Source organism: Rhinichthys klamathensis, unplaced genomic scaffold (assembly GCF_029890125.1).
Source record: "Rhinichthys klamathensis goyatoka isolate OS25496 unplaced genomic scaffold, OSU_Roscu_1.1 h1tg000133l_1, whole genome shotgun sequence".
Taxonomy (NCBI): Eukaryota; Metazoa; Chordata; class Actinopteri; order Cypriniformes; family Leuciscidae; genus Rhinichthys; species Rhinichthys klamathensis.
In genome coordinates this window covers 3,935,109-3,955,532 of record NW_026606668.1, presented here as the reverse complement: position 1 = coordinate 3,955,532, position 20,424 = coordinate 3,935,109, and the positions used below count along the sequence as shown (strand labels likewise).

Genomic DNA, 20,424 nt, shown 5'->3' with positions numbered 1-20,424 from the left:
CACAATTTTACATTTATTTTGTCTGAGAATGGATGAATTTACCAGAATTAAGAAAAACGGCAGCAAAATTTTTATATATATATACATATATACATACTGTAAACTTTCTTAAGAAAAAAATACAAACTTCAGGAGGCTCTGTTTGAGTTCACCGTAAAAAATTTTTGCTGCCGTTTTTCTTAATTCTGGTAAATTCATCCATTCTCAGACAAAATAAATGTAAAATTGTGGCTTTAAATGAGCTAGATTGAAACGTCTTCTGTTTAAAATGATATATGGCACTTGATGCTGACTACTAGAATGGTTCGAGTCAGGTGGCCCAAAAATGTTCTAGGACTTTAATGGTTAACAGTTACACAGCCCAAAATTTTGCATAGAAAATAAATAAAATGTTCCCATTCATAATATGATTTTATTGTTGTTGTTTGATACACTTACACACGAAATAAAAACTAGGGCTGTTTTCGACTAAGGATTTTCATAGTCGAATCTGATTCGTTAGATTTTGCTGTAGTCGACTGAAAGTCAAACTTTTTTTTTTCTTTCTTTTTTTTAGATAGCAGCTAGACGTTCGGTTGAATAACTGTTGGTCTGCTATAGGACAACTCGCTCTACGTTTATTTAAAATGAACAGCAAGACAAGAAGTGAATGTGCTTTCCATTAAATGAATCCTTAACAAAAAAACAAACAAAAAAAATGTTGCAATGAACGTGCTTTGTTTTAAATAAATCACACACAGTAAACAAAACCTTAACAAAAAAAACTTTGCAATGAACTTTGCAATTTAGACGCGCAAACTGCGAGCCGGTGCGGTGAGACGTAGCCTACATGCTCGGGCAGATTCGGCTTGAAGTCGTTCATCCTCGGATGCGGCGTCGCGCGCGCTGTTACAAAAAAAGATGTGCACACAGCCAAGCGAAATGGGGTCTTGTCGGTCTTGCGCACCCAACGCGTAATTTTTTGCCGTGCGCACCTTCGCGCTCGTGCGGACGCGTCGAGTATAAACAAGGCTTTACTCCGTGTCAGCGCGCGCTCTGATCGGTAAAGGGGCACAGACCTCTCCCGAATCATCTCTAGCAGTAGCAGCCTCCGATCGCACCACTAACTCCGCCACAATTTCCCTCGTAAGATGATATTTAAACATTCTCTATGATAAAAAAATGTTTGTAAAAAATATTTTAATAGCACAGTTTTGGCGGTTATAGAGTTCTAATGACGGTGTTCAACTATAACCGTCGGTCTCACGGTTATATAATAACCGTCACACCCCTATTGGTTACATAACACTTCCCTACTATTCGACTATGAGGTTCATAGTCGAATCAGACCTCTCCGAATCAAATCGTCGAATCCTCGACTATTAGAAGTCAGCCCTAATAAAAACATTAAAAAAAAACTATTTAAAAGCAGTTCTGCATATTGGTAATTGGTAATATGAAAATCATGTATTGGTCATGAAGCACAATATGTCCATCTAATAAAAATTGCATGTTATTTTTTCTATTTTTAAATATTTGGATATTATAACTCAATCTCTCTTTTCTTGTCTTTTCTCTTTACAGAAAATGAGCAAATATCTGCAGTGTAATAAGGGCCCCTTATAATATCTCTACCCCCAGTGTTTCACAACCTTGGCCCTGGATTGAAATATAGCAAAGCATTTAGGACCTTAATGGAGATCACTGTGAAAGAGGAAAGGAGCAGAGAAAGGCACTTTTAACATAAGTTCTGCAAAACAAAGACAAGAAGGAACAAACAGATTGTTGTGTAATAGAATGAAGAACATAGTCTTGTTTTAAGTACAGAATGATGAGAGGTGTTGCACATAATGCAATCTCAGTGTTACAAAACCATGGAAACCAGTATTATGCCATTTCATTTCAAGTTTTAATCTGCCATGTTACTTTAGATTGTAACGTGTTACAGAAACTGTGTGTGTGTGTGTGTGTGTGTGTGTGTGTGTGTGTGTGTGTGTGTGTGTGTGTGTGTGTGTGTGTGTGTGTGTGTGTGTGTGTGAGAGAGATAGAGTGAATCAATCACAGGAGATGTAGCTCTCTTCGGACACTTGAAGACAGAAAGAAAAGACTGAGCAGCTGCCTCTCACAGACCTCAATATCAGTGTTTAATGTTACTCACAAGTATATGATCATTTTAAACATGCCTTTTCTCATTTGATCGTGACCCTAAACTTTCCAAATGTGCCCACAAGATTCTGTTTGAAAAGATTTTAATATTTTGTATTTTTATTTAATTTTATCTGTCAGTGTCATTGTTTCTGGCTGTCAAAGTGTATGGCACAAATCATGAATTGTTGCACAAATTTTCAGAAGCAAGATATGGTAGTCGAGAAAATATAAATTATAGTTGTTGCATAGATGTTAGGTGGTCATGATATGGTCAGTAAATAGTTACAATATATTTTATATAGAATGTCATGAGTTCAAATGTATCGCTTTTAGCTCCTTGTGTTTCTACCCAGCCAAATCTATAAGAATCACATGTATCTCTACGTCTTTTACAAAGACAACTGGCAAAGTCTGTAACTACTTTTGTATTTTTAATACAACTATTGTAAATATTGGTTATATTTTGTTAAAGATTTCAGAGACCTATTCTGTTTATTGGACACAATTCAGCTACAAATGACTGAAGGAAAATAAACACTGTAGCAATGAAATCTCGTGTCTAATAATTTTAATGTGTACAAATCATCTTGGAGAAGAAGAAATGGCAAAAGAGTTTGACACTATTTTGACAAACAAGTAGCACCACCCAAAACTCATGCCATTGGCAGAGAGTCGCCTCTGTGTTTTCTGATTGGCTAACACGTGTGGTCTGTGGTCAGATTCTTCTCTGCTGTTTACAGAGCCCAGGGTTGTAAGTGAGATGAGTGTTGTATCTTTCATTGATACCTGTCAAGATAGTGGGGACATTTTATGCATAGTATTTTAAAATAAATAGTCAATCATTTGTAAAGTTGTCACAAAATAACAACATTAAGATATTTTACTCTTATCTTGCCCCTGTGCAACAAGTGGAATGTTTAATTCTCCGTACTAAAATTAATGTTCAAAAATACTGACTGGAGTAAAGTGTATCATCTAGTTACACTAGACTTCATCTAAATCATTTTATGAAAGTATGATGTTACAGGGTGGGCCACTGATATTGACAAAGAGAAGTAAATGTTTTTATTATTATGAAAACATTTCACTATTTGGACGTTATATATATATATTATATTATAGTATATATATATATATATATATATTTTTTTTTTTACAATAATGTTCAAACGTTTGTGGTCAGTGAGGTTTTTAAGAAACTAATACTTTTATTCAGCAAGGACATTAAATCGATCAAATGTGACACTGAGATTTATAATATTACAAAAGTTTTCCATTCCAAATAAATGCTGTTCTTTTTCAGGATCAAAGAATCCTGAAAAATATCACAGTTTACACAAAAATATTAAGCAGCACAACGGTTTTCAGCATTGCTAATAATAAATGTTTTTAAGCACCAAATCAGCATGTTATAATGATTTCTGAAGGATCATGTGACACTAAAGACTGGAGTAATGATGCTGAAAATTCAGCTTTATCATCACAGGAATTGCACTTTCAAATATATTAAAATTAGGAAATTCTTATTTTATAATGTCATAATATTTTACAATAGTACAGTAATGTATTTTTTTATGTATATTACTGTATTTTTTTAGTAGGCTACGCGGCCTTGCTGGGCATAATGGCTTCTTTCAAAACATTAAAAATCTTACTTAGAAACACGATGTAATTTTAAGACTTACTCGACCTCAAAACAATCATGGTCTGAGAGAGATATTACCATAGAGTCTATGGCATAGATAGACCGTAAGGATATTACCAAGCGCACATTGAGGTCTTCCAGCAGTAGGCGCCGCTGTGGGGCCGCTCGTGCTTTTTGTGTTTCGCCGAAGGAGAGTGTCATTCTTTCCTTCACTCTTGTTTTTGTATGTGAGATATAGCGTCTCTGGATGTGTCCTGTCTTCACCCACACAACGGACCTGTCTGTCTCTCATTATCCGGACACGTCAGTCACACTGACACCGTTTCTGAGGCCGATTTTAATTTGCGTTTGCGGAGCTGGACCCGCACACCGGGACTCAGTCCAGCCCGGTTCGGCTCGGTTCTGTGAACGGGACACGGCGGGGGTTTAAACGACAGCCCGAACAGAGATGGAGAGACGCAGACTGATGTGAACAGAACCAGCGCTATGGAGATACATCCACTGTAAGTGCTGTGTGTGTGTGTGTGAGAGAGAGAGGGAGAGAGAGAGAGGAAGAGCTCTGCATGTGTTCACACTACTGTAATCATGTCAATATAGAGTAAATCAGTTCAGCCGTAAGATCACATGACATCTCTCTGTCTTTGTCCACACACCTAGAACACTTTTTCTCTCACATGTTTAGGAACTGACATGTCACATTTGAAAATTCCCATATTATGGAAGCTTGTCCATATATAAAGAAGTATAATAATAATAATAATAATAAAAGAAGGTTCTTTTTATCTCACAATTTTAGCTTTTTTCTCACAAGTCAGACTTTATTTTTTTCTGGGAAAATTTTCAATTAAGGGATATAAACCCGCAATTATGAGGAAAATATAAACAGAATTGTGAGATGAAGTCCCAATGACCTTTTTAATGTTTTTATTCTGTAGCTGAAGCAATCTACCATACCAAATGGCCACTCTAAAGATTGTGTAATGTTACTGTGGTTGGTGATGAACCACTCAGAGTGTGTGTGTCTCTTTCAGATGCACTAAGCTTTGCCATCATAAAGCTGTGGAGCTGAAGGATGATGTGTGTGAGAAACAGAGTGCAGTCACCATCAATCCACGTCACATGAAGAAAGCCTTCAGGATCATGAACGAGCTCCGCAGGTGTGTGTGTGATACTGTTAGAAATCATGCAGTGCCTCTTCGTAACATTGATTATACACAATTTTTATGTTTCTGCTATTAATAGATAATTTACCTAAAAATGAAAATTCTTTCATCACTTTCTTCTGTGGAACACAAAAGGAGATGTTGGCAGAATGACAGCCTCAGTCAAAGGTCACTGTCCTTTTTCTTTTTAAAGATTCAATGAAAGCGAGTGGTGACTGAGGTTAACTATTCTGCCTAACACCTCATTTGGTGTTGAACGGGAAAAAAAGAAAGTCTCACAAATTTGTAATGACATGAAGATGAGTAAACAAATACAGAATTTTGAATTAGTTTTTCAGGTATGTGTATAAAAATGTTATTGTTGTTAACATTAAAACAGTTAATCAGATCGCATCAGATAGTACCAAAATATCAAACCAAGTGGCAGTTATTTACAATATACAGTACTGTACAAATGTTTGGGGTCAGTAAGATTTTTTTAAAATAAATTAATACTTGTATTTAGTGATGCGTTAAATTGAACAAAATATCAAATAAAAGCAAGAATGCTGTTCTTTTTAACAACAACAACAAAAAACCCCAGCACAACTGTTTCCAACATAGATTAATAAGAAATGTTTCTTGAGCAGCAAAATGATTTCTGAAGGATCACGTGGCACTGATGACTGGAGTAATCTCTGCTGAAAATTCAGGAATAAAAATATATACAAAATATATATAATAATAAAATCTGAAATATTAATTGTTAAAATAACTTTTTTTTATAGTATTTTGATCATATATGCAGCCTAGCACAAGCACACATTTTAAGCTAAATAAAAAATTAAATTCTTGAAATTCTTAACCCACACAGTGGCCTCAGAATTTTGAATTTGAGGGAACTTAATTCAAATAACCATTAAAAATCACCTTGACACTGCTTAAAAGTCTAAGGAACTTCCTCTATTTGCAGATGCCACAAGGTTTGATGTTTGTAATCATTCAGTAATTTTGTCCAAAGTATCCAATTACTTTTGCACACAGAGGCCACTGTGTGAAGAATTGTAAAAACTGGTCTGTGTGTATGTTTATCTTTCCTCTCTGCAGTCAGAGTGTACTGTGTGATGTCACTATTATTGCGGAGGATGTGGAGATCGCTGCTCATCGAGTCGTCTTAGCTGCTGGGAGTCCTTACTTCCATGCTATGTTTACAGGTGAGAACATACACGTTTTTCAATTTTAATTTCAAGTACTTTATTGGCATGATTGTGCTTAATATTGCCAAATCATCATACAAAAGTAATGACAAGAAAAATTAATTTACAATAAGAACTATAAAGTAGCATTAAAGGTGCTATGTAATAATAATAAAAATTATATATATATATATATATATATATATTATAAAGGAGACATTTATCAAGACATTATGACACATTCACTCCAGTGGAACATTACATTAGGGCGAGTAGTCCGTTAGACCACCAGCTGGTCATGCAGTCAGAGCTGCTGGAATATAGTCATCATAGTCTGGAAATAAAAAAATGCCTTACACACATGCATATCTTATGCTGGATACATAAAAAATAAAAAAAGTAAAATAGTACATTTTTGCTCTCATGATGGGGAATCAAAATGACTCACTTTTAGGTTTTGTACTAATAATGCACAAATAAGTGGTTCAATTTGCATGGTTTTGTTACAGTGTATATTTCACTGTTAATTCATGCAATATTTGCTCATCTAACAATAATTGCTGCCGCTAAGGATGCAAAGTGTCTAAAAAAAAATGACCCAGAGATAAAAAAAAAAAACCCTAGTAATTCTATTAACCAATTTGATGTGCCTTAAAAATTTAACATACCAACCACTATGACAGTGACATATTCGAGGGCAGAGATTTAGTTAGATTTATGCATAAATTACAGGAGCCACTAACACAATGACACCAGTGCAAATAATGCAGTAAACAGTCATTTGGAGTTACAAGCCATGGTGCATGCTGGGAACCGTATTCCTGCCTCCAGCACCCCAGCCATCACGTTTACCTTTTAAGTTTAGAAGGTACACAAGGTATTTAACTTGGTTGTTATTTTATATATATATGACATTTTTGAATATTTGTGTTTGTAGGAGAGATGACCGAGAGCCGGCAGAAGAAGGTTCGAATCAAAGAGATTGATGGCTGGACTTTGGGAATGCTGATAGACTATGTTTACACCGCTGAGATCCAAGTAACGGAGGAGAATGTGCAGGTAAGCGTGTGTGGGTGACTTTTTTTTGCATGCTATGGAAATATGACCTAAAAACACAGTTGACTGAATCTGTGTTCTTTTTATGTTGTGTTCTTTGGTATTACTCTGAGGATATAAAATCACATCCAGGAAGTGTGCTGTGTGGGTGGGTGTCAGTAGCTTATGTGTCTGTGTCTGCACTGCACATTTGACTAGACGGAGGGTGTTAAAATGAGGCCGAATTTTTAAGACTCGAATGCAAACTTTGCTGCAGGGCTTAACAATAAGAATATCCCGTGCTGGATCTCCGGCATGCGGCCGTGAAAAAAAATAATTGGGAACTTGCATGCGGGTTAATATTTTCGAGTCAATTGATTTCACCTACCAATCATATGAGAGGAGCACAGCTCTAACTAACGTTACAAGCCTATCAGAAACAGAGCAGGGTGGGTCCTGGCAACACAGTGTGATTGAGATCCATACGTCACGTTACGTAACCAAAAGTTCAGGATCAGGAATTTTTTCCACTTTAACCCCTGCTGGCATTTATCCTGTCAGCTCAGTTTGCACATGCATAAAGCTTCTTTTGAGCAAATAGAGGTGAAAAGGAGTGAGGGGTATACATACAGGACACATTCTTGCATTAAAAACAGTCAGATGAATTGCAGCTTGGCCTACTTTTAATGGCGTGAGATGCTTAAAAACAGCGAGACACAATGCAAAGATGCCCATTTCACACACCCAACATAGGTGTGCAGGAGTTGTTTCTTGACATTTGCAACCTATTTTCTTATGTAATGTGACGTATTTATTGATTTGATATTGATTGTTGATTATTTTAATTCTTTTGTAAATATATTTTTCATACAAAAATAAATCAATTAAAAAATAATAATAAATAAAAACTCTTTAAGTAAAAACACTTGTTGTACCTCAGTGCAAGTAAAGTTATTGCCAGGACAAATAAAAATACAGCAGATCAAATTCTTAAAGCATTTTTGAGGTCATGTGTGTGGTATTTTCTGTGTGTGTATGTATGTGTGTTTTAGGTGCTCTTGCCTGCCGCTGGTCTGCTGCAGTTGCAGGAAGTTAAAAAGGCCTGCTGCGAGTTTCTCATAACTCAACTTCACCCAACCAACTGCCTCGGTATCCGCGCCTTTGCCGATTTGCACGCCTGCACGGAACTGCTCAATCTTGCCAACACGTATGCAGGTGTGTGTCCGTCCATCCATACAAGAGAAAAGTACACGATAGTCACAATAGTGTCAGTAACTCTGTTTAATAGTCTCAATCTCTCTCCCACTCACTGACACTCACAGAGCAGCACTTCTCAGAGGTCGTGCAGAGTGAGGAGTTTCTCAATCTGGGCATGGAGCAAGTCTGCAGCCTCATAGCAAGCGACAAACTGACCATTACATCCGAAGAAAAGGTAATGTCACGTTTGATGAGAGACTTGTATTCCTGCTGATGATCTGTAACTATAGCAGCACACAGGTGATTTTATCATGCAGACTTTAGCAGCTCTGTTGCCATGGTAACGTGCTGCTGGTACAATAACACTATGGGAATAGCTGTAGCTGCTGGGGGTGAGAGCTTGTTTGTCGTCATGGAAACAAGAGTTGGAAGATGTAAGGCGTGGGCACCATGCTGTTTTTTTTTTTTCTTTTAACATGGCAGCACCAGCTTCTTAAGACAGTCCTTTTTATTAATTATAGCTTTTTTCCACCTGATATTTACATTCATCTCTGGTGATCCTATCACAAGTTGTCAACTATGACAGAATGCTGTTTACACCTGGCATTGACATCTCTAAAATCTCTCCTGTGATTAGATTTTGAGGAGAACGTGTATAATTTAGTGGCTACAAACTTTCAAATTTGAACACATACTTATTTCCGCAGAAAATAAACATATAATAGGAAATAATATCATACAGAGAAGCCCTGCAGACTCAAATGCCAGTGTCAGGGTCAATACATCTCTTAAAGTTCCCCTTTAGTCAATAATTTTATCCCTTAAAACTCATCTTTGATCAAATAACATATTTAAAAAAAAAAAAAATCCTAGGAAAAAAAATTCTTAATCCCTTAAAATAGCTTGAATGTAACTCTAGCCTCTTGCCTCATTTAGTATACGCACTTCTATGATGCAAATTATCCCCGCCTCCACTCACTTAGAGATCCACGTTGACGATCAGACGTGATTGGTTACAAGGTAGTTTGTGACATCGCAAACACCAGCAATTTCACTGCGTTTTGAGACTGTCTTTCGTTCACTGCAGTTTTAAGGAGACAAAACTGAGCAATGGTGTTGACTTATGACTTTGCACATTGTTTGTCTTAAAGCATATTAAACACCACATGAACCCTATTCGGACGGGACTAATTTAACATGGAGAGGTGGGGTAAAGTAATAATTACCAGAGCTTCTCTGTGATTTTAGTCTCGTCTGAATGTGCCATCTCAGTAATCATTACGGACAATGTCAGTAAAGATTACGGCGACTTTTACCTTCAGTAAAAAGGTCCGGAAAAATTACCTCAGGTAATACTAATCCCGTGCAAATAGACCTGCTGTAAATATGTACGTAAATATTTAGTCATTTCCTGTTTAAAAGTAGTTTTCCGCAAGTATGGAGACGCTTGAAAAAGCACTCAGTTGCGTTCTAGACACTGGGACAAGTCTATGGCAAAGTGTTTTCCACATACCATTCAGATCAGAAATCAGAAAGAAGATTGAAAGCACTTGTTAGAGGTACGGAACATCTTTTAGCGTTAGGTAAGTGCCTATTACCAACACAATCCAATCTGAAGTTAATTAATGCATCATTCGACCTGACATAACTGTTTTATATATATAAATAATATAGGTTGTATGTGTGTGCACGTGATATCAGGAAGCAACGTAATACGCACATGACAACAGGAGGGTGACGGCGTTGCGCAAATCGAGTTACCCCTCCCACTTCTGCTAGTTTTACTGAGAAATCTTATCCCGTGCGAATTGGCCATTAATATTACAGATGTCCTGTGGTAAAATTACATTACTCCATCTACCCTTGTAAAGTTAATCCCATCTGAATAGGGCTAAATACATATAAACAACATTTCACAAGTTCACACTTACATACAATTGACCTTTGCCGGCCCCTCCCCCAAAACGGCCATTGTCCAATCACACATCATAGCAACCGTTACTATGTGAGCAGGTCCGTCAAACATTGACTCCAAGCAAGATGGTGAAGCGGTGCGCCCACAGCCGATAGATTGTCTGGAGGAGTTGTGTTTTTTCCGTTTCCAAAGCCGAAAATACAACGTGAGCGGTGCCTACAATGGATCAAACAGTGTGGACGGCCCCACTCCCAGTTAAATGTGTCGAACATGGTTAGCAGCGTGCGTGAGACTGAGACACTGAGATTAGTCAAAGAAACATGGAGAAAGCAGATCAAGAGGATCCACAAAGGAATTACGTTTTCTAAAGGGTTGTTGTTAACATGATATTCTCGGGGGGAAATTAGCAGCAGTCGACAGTGCAGCACCCGTAGCTACAGTTTAGAGGAGTGCACGTTCACAACGGGGAAAGCATGAAGCTTACTTGACTACATCAGTTCATATATCAATATCGTAACGAATAGAAATAACCTTAAATAATATATGGTTATCTGCATGTTTCCGTCTCTTATGTATAGTTACTTTTTAAACACGAAAATCGCATTCAGCATGACACGCAAGCGGTTGCCGTGTTAATGAACAACCTGCTTGTTAAAGCGAATGTATAATCTTGTATCTGAGGCAAAATTACTAAATATGCAGCGCGAGTTATATATTTCTAACTCCAAACAATTAGCCACTGAACCAGCTGATAAAATCTTCTTCAAGGCTGTGCTGGTTGCATTTGAGGTACAGGTCATGGGGTTTCTCAGATTTCGCTTGAGACCGGTATAAGCATTCGCCTCGATAGTAGTCGTGTCTCCTTCATTGCTTATTTTTATATTTTGAATATATCCCTCCACTGCATACTGTAACCCCTTTTGCCTCGATCTGGAGGATATCGCTGAGGTATTGCTCGCACCGTTTTAGTGTGTATCCCTTTAAATGCAAATGAGCTGCTGCTCCGCACACAGGGCGGAGCCTCACGAAATCACGCTCAGAGCCAGGACAATCTCATCTGATAATATCAAAACAGAAACTCTCAGTAGCAGTGTTCATTTCGACCCGGAGTCGGACAATAATACCCGCAGAGCCAGAGAATATACGCTGTATAGAAATATAACAGGTATAGTCTAGTTTAATTACGGTTATAACTTATTTTTCATCTTGCTTTTATCCACTATTAGTACAAGCCTGCTGTAGCGGACCACGTCCGAATGATGGCCAAAAATATACTGACGAGTTTAATGAAGTTTATTGTACATCACACAAAAGATGAAGCGTCAGTTTTACTCCAGAAAATCACTGTAAGAGCTGAATAACCACAGTATAAGAAGTGCGCATTAAAGTTTTATCCGTAAACTCTCTCTCTCTCCCTTTCATTATCATCATCAACATACACAGCGAAGTAACTTACACAAAACACTCGTTACAACTAACAGTAAACAAAGATATACACACCTTTTTAGTGGGTGCTTAATAAACTGGTAAACTTTATATCCGTAAAACGACTTGATAAGCAGTCATAAAGTGCGCGCTCTCACTTTCATTTTCTGCCGTGATCAGTAACTTAACGTTCAGTAACTTAAGTAACTTAAGGCCTATCACTCCGGAGACTGTAAGCTGGATCACGAACTGTTGGTAACTTACTGATCCATCCTCAAGGTAACAACAGGAGTAAATGAAGACTGCTATGTTCATTCTTACATCCAACAACAAAACACCTCAATCACTTTAGAAGACATTCTTGTCTACAGCTGCTCCGGCGTCGAAACAATGGCGGACTGTGTTTAGCTCACTCAGGGCTGGTCTACGCCAATACAGCAGTGTCAATCAACAGTTGTGGGCGGGGCTTGTGCAAAAGTACGTCACATTGCCCCGAGTCTGAAAACGGCTTGTTCTGAGACAGTGCTTATGATTTATGGGGATTAAAAAAAAGCACTGGGTGGATTTTTATCATTATAGGGTGGTTGAGTACACTCAATGCCAACACACATTTATGTTCAAACGCCATGTAAAAGTGAATTTTGCATAATAGGTGCCCTTTAAAATATTAGATTGTTTGATAAATAACCTTCTTGTCACAAAGCAAGATTAGTTCAGGTTATAAAATATCATATGATGTGACTCCCCAACAGGGTTATTATTATTAACTAAGCCTAAAACTACAACAATGTTTTTTATTTTTTTATTTTTATTTAAATAAATATGAAATAAAATAAAATACCTAATACAATCTATCTAATACAAATATTAGATGGAACAACTAAGTGAATATTAGAAATGTTGCCAAGTTAAAACAATAAAATTACTAACTGACAATAAATAAAAACTAAAACTGAACTCAAACTGAAATTAAAAGTGAAATAAAAATAAATTTGACATAAATAGTAATATTAAAAATGACAAGCACCTGAAAAAAGCAAATGAAAAGGGAAAATTAACTCAAAATATAAAAAAACTATAATAACATATAAATAATACTAAAATAACACTGCTCCCCAAAATAAAATGTATGAATTTGTTATAATTAAGATGTGTGCACTCACATACATTAAAGGTGTAAGGAAATGTGTTATTACTTTTTACTTCAGGGTTACACCATTTCACATTTTTAAAAGTCATTTTATCTCAACTTTATTGAAAATGTTAGTTTAAAAACACATTAAAACAAACAGGAATACAAAGAAAATGTTTCTAAGAACTTGGCACATGTTTTAAGCTAGATTTAAAAAAAAACCAAACATTTGAACTTTAACATTTTGAACGATTAGTGTTCACTTTTCAAATGTGATGTGATCACAATGCATATCTGCATATGTGATTGCATTGATAGGATCTCAAAATGTTTTGGAATTTGTGCTGACCATTTGTGATTGAATCACTTGAGACGAATATAAACTGGTATCAACGTTCCTTGTGTGTTTATAGGTGTTTGAAGCGGTCATAGCGTGGGTCACGCATGATAAAGATGTGCGTCAGGAACACATGTCTCATCTGATGGAACATGTTCGCTTGCCCCTTCTTTCCAGAGAATACCTCGTACAGGTGTGTGTGTGTGTGTGTGTGTGCAAACGCATTAGTAAATGTGTGGTTTGATATTCTTTAGTGTAATTTTGTGTGTGTGTGTAGAGGGTGGAAGAGGAAACTCTAGTAAAGAACAGCAGCACATGTAAAGACTACCTTATTGAAGCTATGAAGTACCACCTTCTGCCTGCCGAGCAGCGCTCCATGATGAAGACCATCCGGACCAGAGTGAGAACACCCATCAGCTACCCAAAGGTTTGTTAGGACAGTCTTGATTATGGTCATTTTGTACATTTTCATTGATATTAGCTGTAAAGAGCAGGAAGATATTGGATGAAGAGGGGGGAACATGATCTGCACATACTGCAAGCTGTATTTAAACTCTTGTCACACGTCGGTCTTAGCTTCTTAGAACAGGGGTCTTCAACGTTTTTCATGGCAAGGGCCCTTTAGGCGATAGAGACATGAAGCAGGGACCGCCAATACAAAATGCGTCAAACAGAGCTACATATTAAGCATATGGCCTTCGATAATAATAGAGACCAACCACATTAAGATAGTTATATTATGTAACAGTAGATAAGAACTAAGCATGCTTTAATCACAATTATTTGAATGGATTTGCAGAGTCCTCATACATTCTAATTTTACTGTCATGTGGACAATTAAACCTGTACCTGAACTTTAGATTCAAGTTTACAAAAAAATCATATTTTTATTTTACTGTCAGATGTTTTTTTAGCGGTTGTTATCAGGGAATAACATACCGCTAAAAACAGATAACACTGGCTCATCCGGGTTACTGAAGTCAGCAGCGATATACGCTTGCAAGTATAACGCTTACACTGTTACTATAAGATAACAAACAGGTACGATTTTAAAACATCTCAGATCAATATCTCCTATCCCTGTAATTATTTATGTGACGAAATGCTGTGTGATAAGTGGTATGATTGTACCGTATCCCTTAAAGGAGAACTCCGGCGCAAAATGAACCTTTGGTCTAATAAAACATTGGTACCTAGTCAACCGTTCTCTGAGATTTGTTTTCATGATAATCGAATGTAAAGAGTTTTATTTCTAAAAACTGTTTAGCGTATAACGCTAGTAATGGGGGCATTTAATAAGTAAAAAGAAATCGCTAGTTAATACCACTAACAAGGCTCAAAATAGCCCCACACTAACACAGTAAAATAATGAGGGTCCCTACATGCAAAACGAAGCATTGAGAACTTTGTAAGTGTACAGACCGTTTAATAAGAAGATATTTTATAAAGACAGTCCACTTTGTGTATACAGACAGGAGCCATCTTTGGAAAACAGTCTCGACTAGTCAAACCACGAACGACGTGCTAAGTGAGCTGAACTGTATGAAGTTCAGTGAACTTCTGAACTGTATGAATGGCGTTCGTGGTTTGACTAGTCGAGACTGTTTTCCAAAGATGGCTCCTGTCTGTATACACAAAGTGGACTGTCTTTATAAAATATCTTCTTATTAAACGGTCTGTACACTTACAAAGTTCTCAATGCTTCGTTTTGCATGTAGGGACCCTCATTATGTTACTGTGTTAGTGTGGGGCTATTTTGAGCCTTGTTAGTGGTATTAACTAGCGATTTCTTTTTACTTATTAAATGCCCCCATTACTAGCGTTATACGCTAAACAGTTTTTAGAGATAAAACTCTTTACATTCGATTATCATGAAAACAAATCTCAGAGAACGGTTGACTAGGTACCAATGTTTTATTAGACCAAAGGTTCATTTTGCGCCGGAGTTCTCCTTTAAATGTCCATCTAGTTTGAACTTGCCGATTGCTAGCAACTGCTTTCTCCGCGGAACTTTGTGTTTAAAGAGCTAATAATTTTTTTAATCTTAGATCAATATTTCATGTCTAATTATTTACTTATGTGGCAAGTAGCTGTGTAATTAGCAGGAAAATGTACATCCAGCCGGTTGTTATCTCAGAATAAACCCCTTCAGGCTGATGCAAGACCCCTCCGCTTCAGGGTCCTGATCATCCTGTCGGGGTTATTCTGCGATAACAACCGGCTGGACGTACATTATCCCTTACTTACTTGATGGTTAACACTACACGATGTTTTTAAAGGCATTATATTTCAACTTTTATTGAAAATCTTATCATTTAAAAACCTTTAAACAATCGTGAATGCAAAGAATTTGTTTTGTAAGAATTTATTCTAAAATAACTTTTATACACAGATATAAGATCATTTAAACTGGATAAACAAAAAAGTTGAGAACAGAAAGTTAAGGGATCTGATTCTTTTCTCACATGTGTGTTAAAGGTGATGGTTGTAGTCGGGGGACAGGCCCCTAAAGCCATCCGCAGTGTGGAGTGCTATGATTTTGAGGAGGAGAGATGGTTTCAAGTGGCAGAATTACCCTCCAGACGATGTCGAGCAGGTGAGCAGCCACGCTCTTATCATTGACAATGACTGTGCAGGCACAAAAATGACTCACCCTGGTCTCACATTCAACAGCTGTCCTTTTTAAAACTTCATTGCATCCCCAGTACTGACTTGACCGTTGTGTTGCTTACTGTAATTGCTTCGGTTCTAAAGGTAATTAACTGTATGTACTGAAAATAATGAGATACCCATACCCACACCCATACTCTTGGGTGAGTAAAATGCAATTTGCTGGGGAATCTGTCATGACATGGACATTGCTAAAAATGTGGTGCTGTTGAAATGACTCTGGTTATGAAAATGATGTTTAGTTACTGTATTTGTAAGTGATGGCAAGATCATTGACGTTTTGGACACTTAATGTGGGTGAAAAATGAAATTTCAAGTGTAGATTTACTGACTTGAGGCCCATTTTAGGTGGCATATATTCCACAAAAAGTTCCTTTTTATGCGGCATAAATGTATTTACACAGAAAACATGAACTGAGAGGGTAAAAAACTATTGGGCTCAAATGTATGTATAGGCACTAGAACATTAACATAATAAAACATTAGAACATTTCTACCATTATTTTCCCAGAAAAAAAATACACTAACATTCTGTGACAACACAAACTACCATTCAAAAGTTTGGTGTTAACATTCTTTTTTAATAGCTGCCTAATAATACAGCAAGGATGCATTAAATTGATCAAAAGTGACTGTAGAGACATTTATAATGTCACTAAAGTTTTTTCTATTTCAAATAAATGCTGTTCTTCAAATTTTCTGTTCATCAAAGAATCCTGGAAAAAAAAATCAGTTTCCACAAAAATATTAAACAGCAACTGTTTTTCAACATTGGTAATAATAAGAAATGTTTCTTAATCTCCAAATCAGCCTATTAGAATGATTTCTGAATTATAATGTGACAGTGAAGACTGGAGTAATCGCTGCTAAAAAACATCTTTGCCATCAAAAAAATAAATGACATTTTTAGATATATTAACACAGAAATTCTACATTTTAAATTGTAATAATATTTCACAATATTACTGTTTTTACTCTATTTTTGGTCAAATAAATGCAGCCTTCAAAAGGATTAAAAAAAATATTTCCAACCAAAAACTTTTGAATGGTAGTGTAACCCAGTAGCGGTATATTGTGAGACTATATGGGATAAGTTGTCACAATGAAACCTGCCATTCAACAGCCTATTATGGCTTTTCAACAGAATGTAAAACAAATTATGGAATACAAAATAATTTAATGAACCAGTGTCTTGTATAACAATAAAAATCTTCACTCACCAACTGTTATATACACTCCTGAACGAAATCTTAAGACCAGGGAAAACATTACCAGTATTTGCATTTCACGCTGGTGGATCGTTACCGGGTTGTAAGTACTGCTTCAAAATGCCAAAAGAAGAAACAGGAGCAAGAGACAAAAAATAGAGAGAAGGCAATTTATTGAAAACTGTATTTAATCTCAAACAGGCTGTTCATCAGCTGATCAAAAGTTTAAGACCATAGCCCAAAAAAATCCTACAACAGAACTAAAAGTGTCAAAAAAGGACTCAGTAGTGAGTAGCCCCACCGTTCTTGGTGATCACTCAAACACTCGCTTCAGCATGCTTGATGGGACTGTTTCCAGGAACGTTGCTCCATGTGGTGAAGATGGCTTCACGAAGGGCATCCACGGTCTGGAACTGTCGTCCGTTTTTGTAAACTTCCCTTGCCATCCATCTCCAAAGGTTCTCAATGGGATTTAGATCAGGGGAACACGCAGGATGGTCCAAAAGAGCGACGTTATTCTCCTGGAAGAAGTCCTTCGTCAGGCAGGCATTGTGAACTGCAGCGTTGTCCTGTTGAAAGACCCAGTCATTACTGCACAGATGAGGGCCCTCAGTCAAGAGGGATGCCCACTGCAGCATGTCCAGAGCCAGCCGCCGTTTGACGCCCCTACACAACCTGAAGCTCCATTTTCCCATTGAAGGATAAAGCACCCCAGATCATGATGGAGCCTCCTCCACTGTGCCGTGTAGAAAACATCTACGGTGGGATCGTAACGTTGCCAGTAACGTTGGAAGCCATCAGGACTGTCCAGGTTAAATTTTTTTCTCATCAGAAAATAAAACTTTCTTCCACCTTTCAATGTCCCATGTTTGGTGCTCCCTTGCAAATTCCATATGGGCAAGTTTGTGGCGTGTGAGGAGATGTGGCCTTTGAAGACATTTTTTGTTCTTCTCTCACAGATGACGTCTTATGGTTATTGGGCTGCAGTCAGCATCAGTAAGGGCGTTAATTTGGGTTGAGGATCGACCTGTGTCTTCACGGACAACCGTGAACAAGGCTCAGTGCAGATGACATTTTTTGGGGTCTAGCACTTGACTTCTTTGTCCCATAACTCTCAGGATCTTTTAAGAAATGTAAAATGACTGTCTTACTGAGTCCAACCTCGGCAGCAATGGCGCGTTGCGAGAGGCCTTGCTTGTGCAGGTCAACAATCCTGCCACGTTCAAAGAGAGAAAGCCTTTTTACGTTTGCCATCAGGAGATCATGACAGTGTGACTGCCTGAAGGACAATGACATGAAAGCCATATTTTTGTGCAGATTTGACCTTTTTAAGGCTATGGTCTTAAACTTTTGATCAGCTGATGAACAGCCTGTTTTGGTTTAAATGCAGTTTTCAATAAATTGCCTACTCTATATTTTTTGTAGGGATGGCCCGATACCATTTTTTTTCAAACCGATACGAGTACGAGTATTTACATTTGTGTACTTGCCGATACCGAGTACCGATACCGATATTTCTACCGCAAAAGTAATAGGCTCCCAGAAAAGAAGACGACTATTTTAGAACACAGGTTAGAAGACTGTTTTTATTTTCTTCTCTGCTTGTTTTAACAAGTCTAAAAATAAATAAAAATTAGTAAAATAATAAATGTATTAACACACAAACCACTGTTAATTTAACATAAAAGCAAGCAGGCTACTGCGTGCATGGTCTGGCATGACTGAATGCGCGCAAAGTGCGCTCCCTTAATAAATCCTAAAAGCTGACAGTTCATCACGATCTCACACATCTCATTTATTATTAATGAAGCTGACTGCACAATCAATCTTTCATAATATCCACACTTTGTTTGTTATAATTAGAGGATTTGCCAGCATACAGAATTCAGCACTGAACAAAAAAGTCCGTTTTGAGCGGTGAGGGGAGTCTATCTTAAATGCTTCTGATTGGCCATTGCGTTCCAGAAATCAACACATATGTCTGTGATTGGCTACATCGCTCAACGCTGTAACCATGTTATGAATAGAAACTCTGTCCTGTAAATCGTTTCTATTTTGTTGTAGTTGTTCTTGTTGCTTTTCTGCAAGAGATGAATAAAAATCTTTTAGTTTTTATGTTTTATTCATAGATATTTCTAGTTTGCGGGAGTCCCGCGAATCGTTTTATTCTCCCGTAACCCGCACACACAGAGTGAGTGCATTACCACCCGCGCGCGCGCTCGGCCATCAGATCTATGATGCGTCTTCAGATGTTTAGATTGCTGGTGTTAAACGATGTACTTTCTTTCCCTCCTCTCGAGACCTTAGCTGAACATAACTCACAGTCTGCCTTGCTGTTGTCATCATCCCTTATCTTGAAATGAGCCCAAACCGCCGACATTATACTTTCCTATGCCTCAGTTCACCTCGACAAAGCACTCGCGGCGGCCAGTTTCGTTTTGCAAAATGTACGTGGTATCGGTGCGTGGTATCGGCGAATTTTTATGAGTACGAGTACGAGTATATTAGGACAGTATCGGCCCGATCCCCGATGCCAGTATCGGTATCGGGCCATCCCTAATTTTTTGTCTCTTGCTCCTGTTTCTTCTTTTGGCATTTTGATGCAGTACTTACAACCCGTTAACGATCCACCTGCGCGAAATGCGAATACTGGTAATGTTTCCCCCGGTCTTAAGATTTTGTCCAGGAGTGTATATTCACAAAAAATTTTTTTTTTAATTTATTTATAGGTGTGGTGTACGTGGGCGGAGTTGTGTATGCTGTCGGGGGTTTCAACGGGTCATTGCGTGTGAGGACGGTGGACGCGTACGACCCAGTAAAAGATGAGTGGTGTTGTGTCAGCAGTATGCAGGACCGGAGGTCAACACTAGGGTCCGCTATCCTCAACGGACTGCTGTATGCTGTAGGGGGCTTTGATGGCAGCACAGGTAACACATGCAATATATTCATCTTGCATCAAAAATGCTTTTACTATGTTGCAGCTGCATTTGTGTATGGCGGAGAAGTGCATAACTGTTATTCTAGTTATGGTAGCAATGCTTATTATTACTATGAAGATACTAATAATAATTGGGATCATAAGAGCAGGGTTTTAGAAATACTGAGGTCTATTGTATATGTGCATTTTAAGATATCTGGAGGGCAAAAATTGGAAAACAACAGCTTTAACACAAAAACCATGTCTTTTCCAGTGGCGGCGCTAGGGCGGGGCTTGACGGGGCTATGGCCCCGCCAGAAATTTGTATAGCGCCGGCACATTAAAAACCTAAATTAATAAATGTTTAGGGTGCTTATATGTATAAACAATGGTCTTGATGGGGGTAGGAGTCAATTAAGCCACGCTCAGGTACGGCGCGCATTAGCGAATAGGGATCATATTAAGCTCTTCATCAACA

The 20,424-nt window shown here is 37.7% G+C and overlaps 2 protein-coding genes across 8 annotated transcripts in view; both read left to right on the top strand.

The window, feature by feature from the left end:
* The window catches only part of rapgef2a (Rap guanine nucleotide exchange factor 2a), a 54,847-nt gene extending 52,169 nt beyond the window's left edge, over positions 1-2,678 (top strand). For all 7 annotated transcript variants that reach the window (XM_056256903.1, XM_056256901.1, XM_056256905.1 and 4 more), the window contains one exon: positions 1,564-2,678. In XM_056256903.1, the coding sequence (XP_056112878.1) occupies positions 1,564-1,589 (26 nt within the window). In that variant the 3' untranslated portion in view covers positions 1,590-2,678. The remainder of the gene's footprint in view (positions 1-1,563) is intronic.
* Positions 2,679-3,956: 1,278 nt separating this feature from the next.
* The window catches only part of klhl2 (kelch-like family member 2), a 32,758-nt gene continuing 16,290 nt past the window's right edge, over positions 3,957-20,424 (top strand). Inside the window, exons 1-10 of the mRNA XM_056256908.1 lie at positions 3,957-4,275; positions 4,804-4,929; positions 6,022-6,128; positions 7,048-7,169; positions 8,198-8,360; positions 8,468-8,577; positions 13,228-13,344; positions 13,429-13,578; positions 15,630-15,747; positions 19,759-19,956. Coding sequence (XP_056112883.1) covers positions 4,259-4,275; positions 4,804-4,929; positions 6,022-6,128; positions 7,048-7,169; positions 8,198-8,360; positions 8,468-8,577; positions 13,228-13,344; positions 13,429-13,578; positions 15,630-15,747; positions 19,759-19,956 — 1,228 coding nt within the window. The 5' untranslated portion in view covers positions 3,957-4,258. The remainder of the gene's footprint in view (positions 4,276-4,803; positions 4,930-6,021; positions 6,129-7,047; positions 7,170-8,197; positions 8,361-8,467; positions 8,578-13,227; positions 13,345-13,428; positions 13,579-15,629; positions 15,748-19,758; positions 19,957-20,424) is intronic.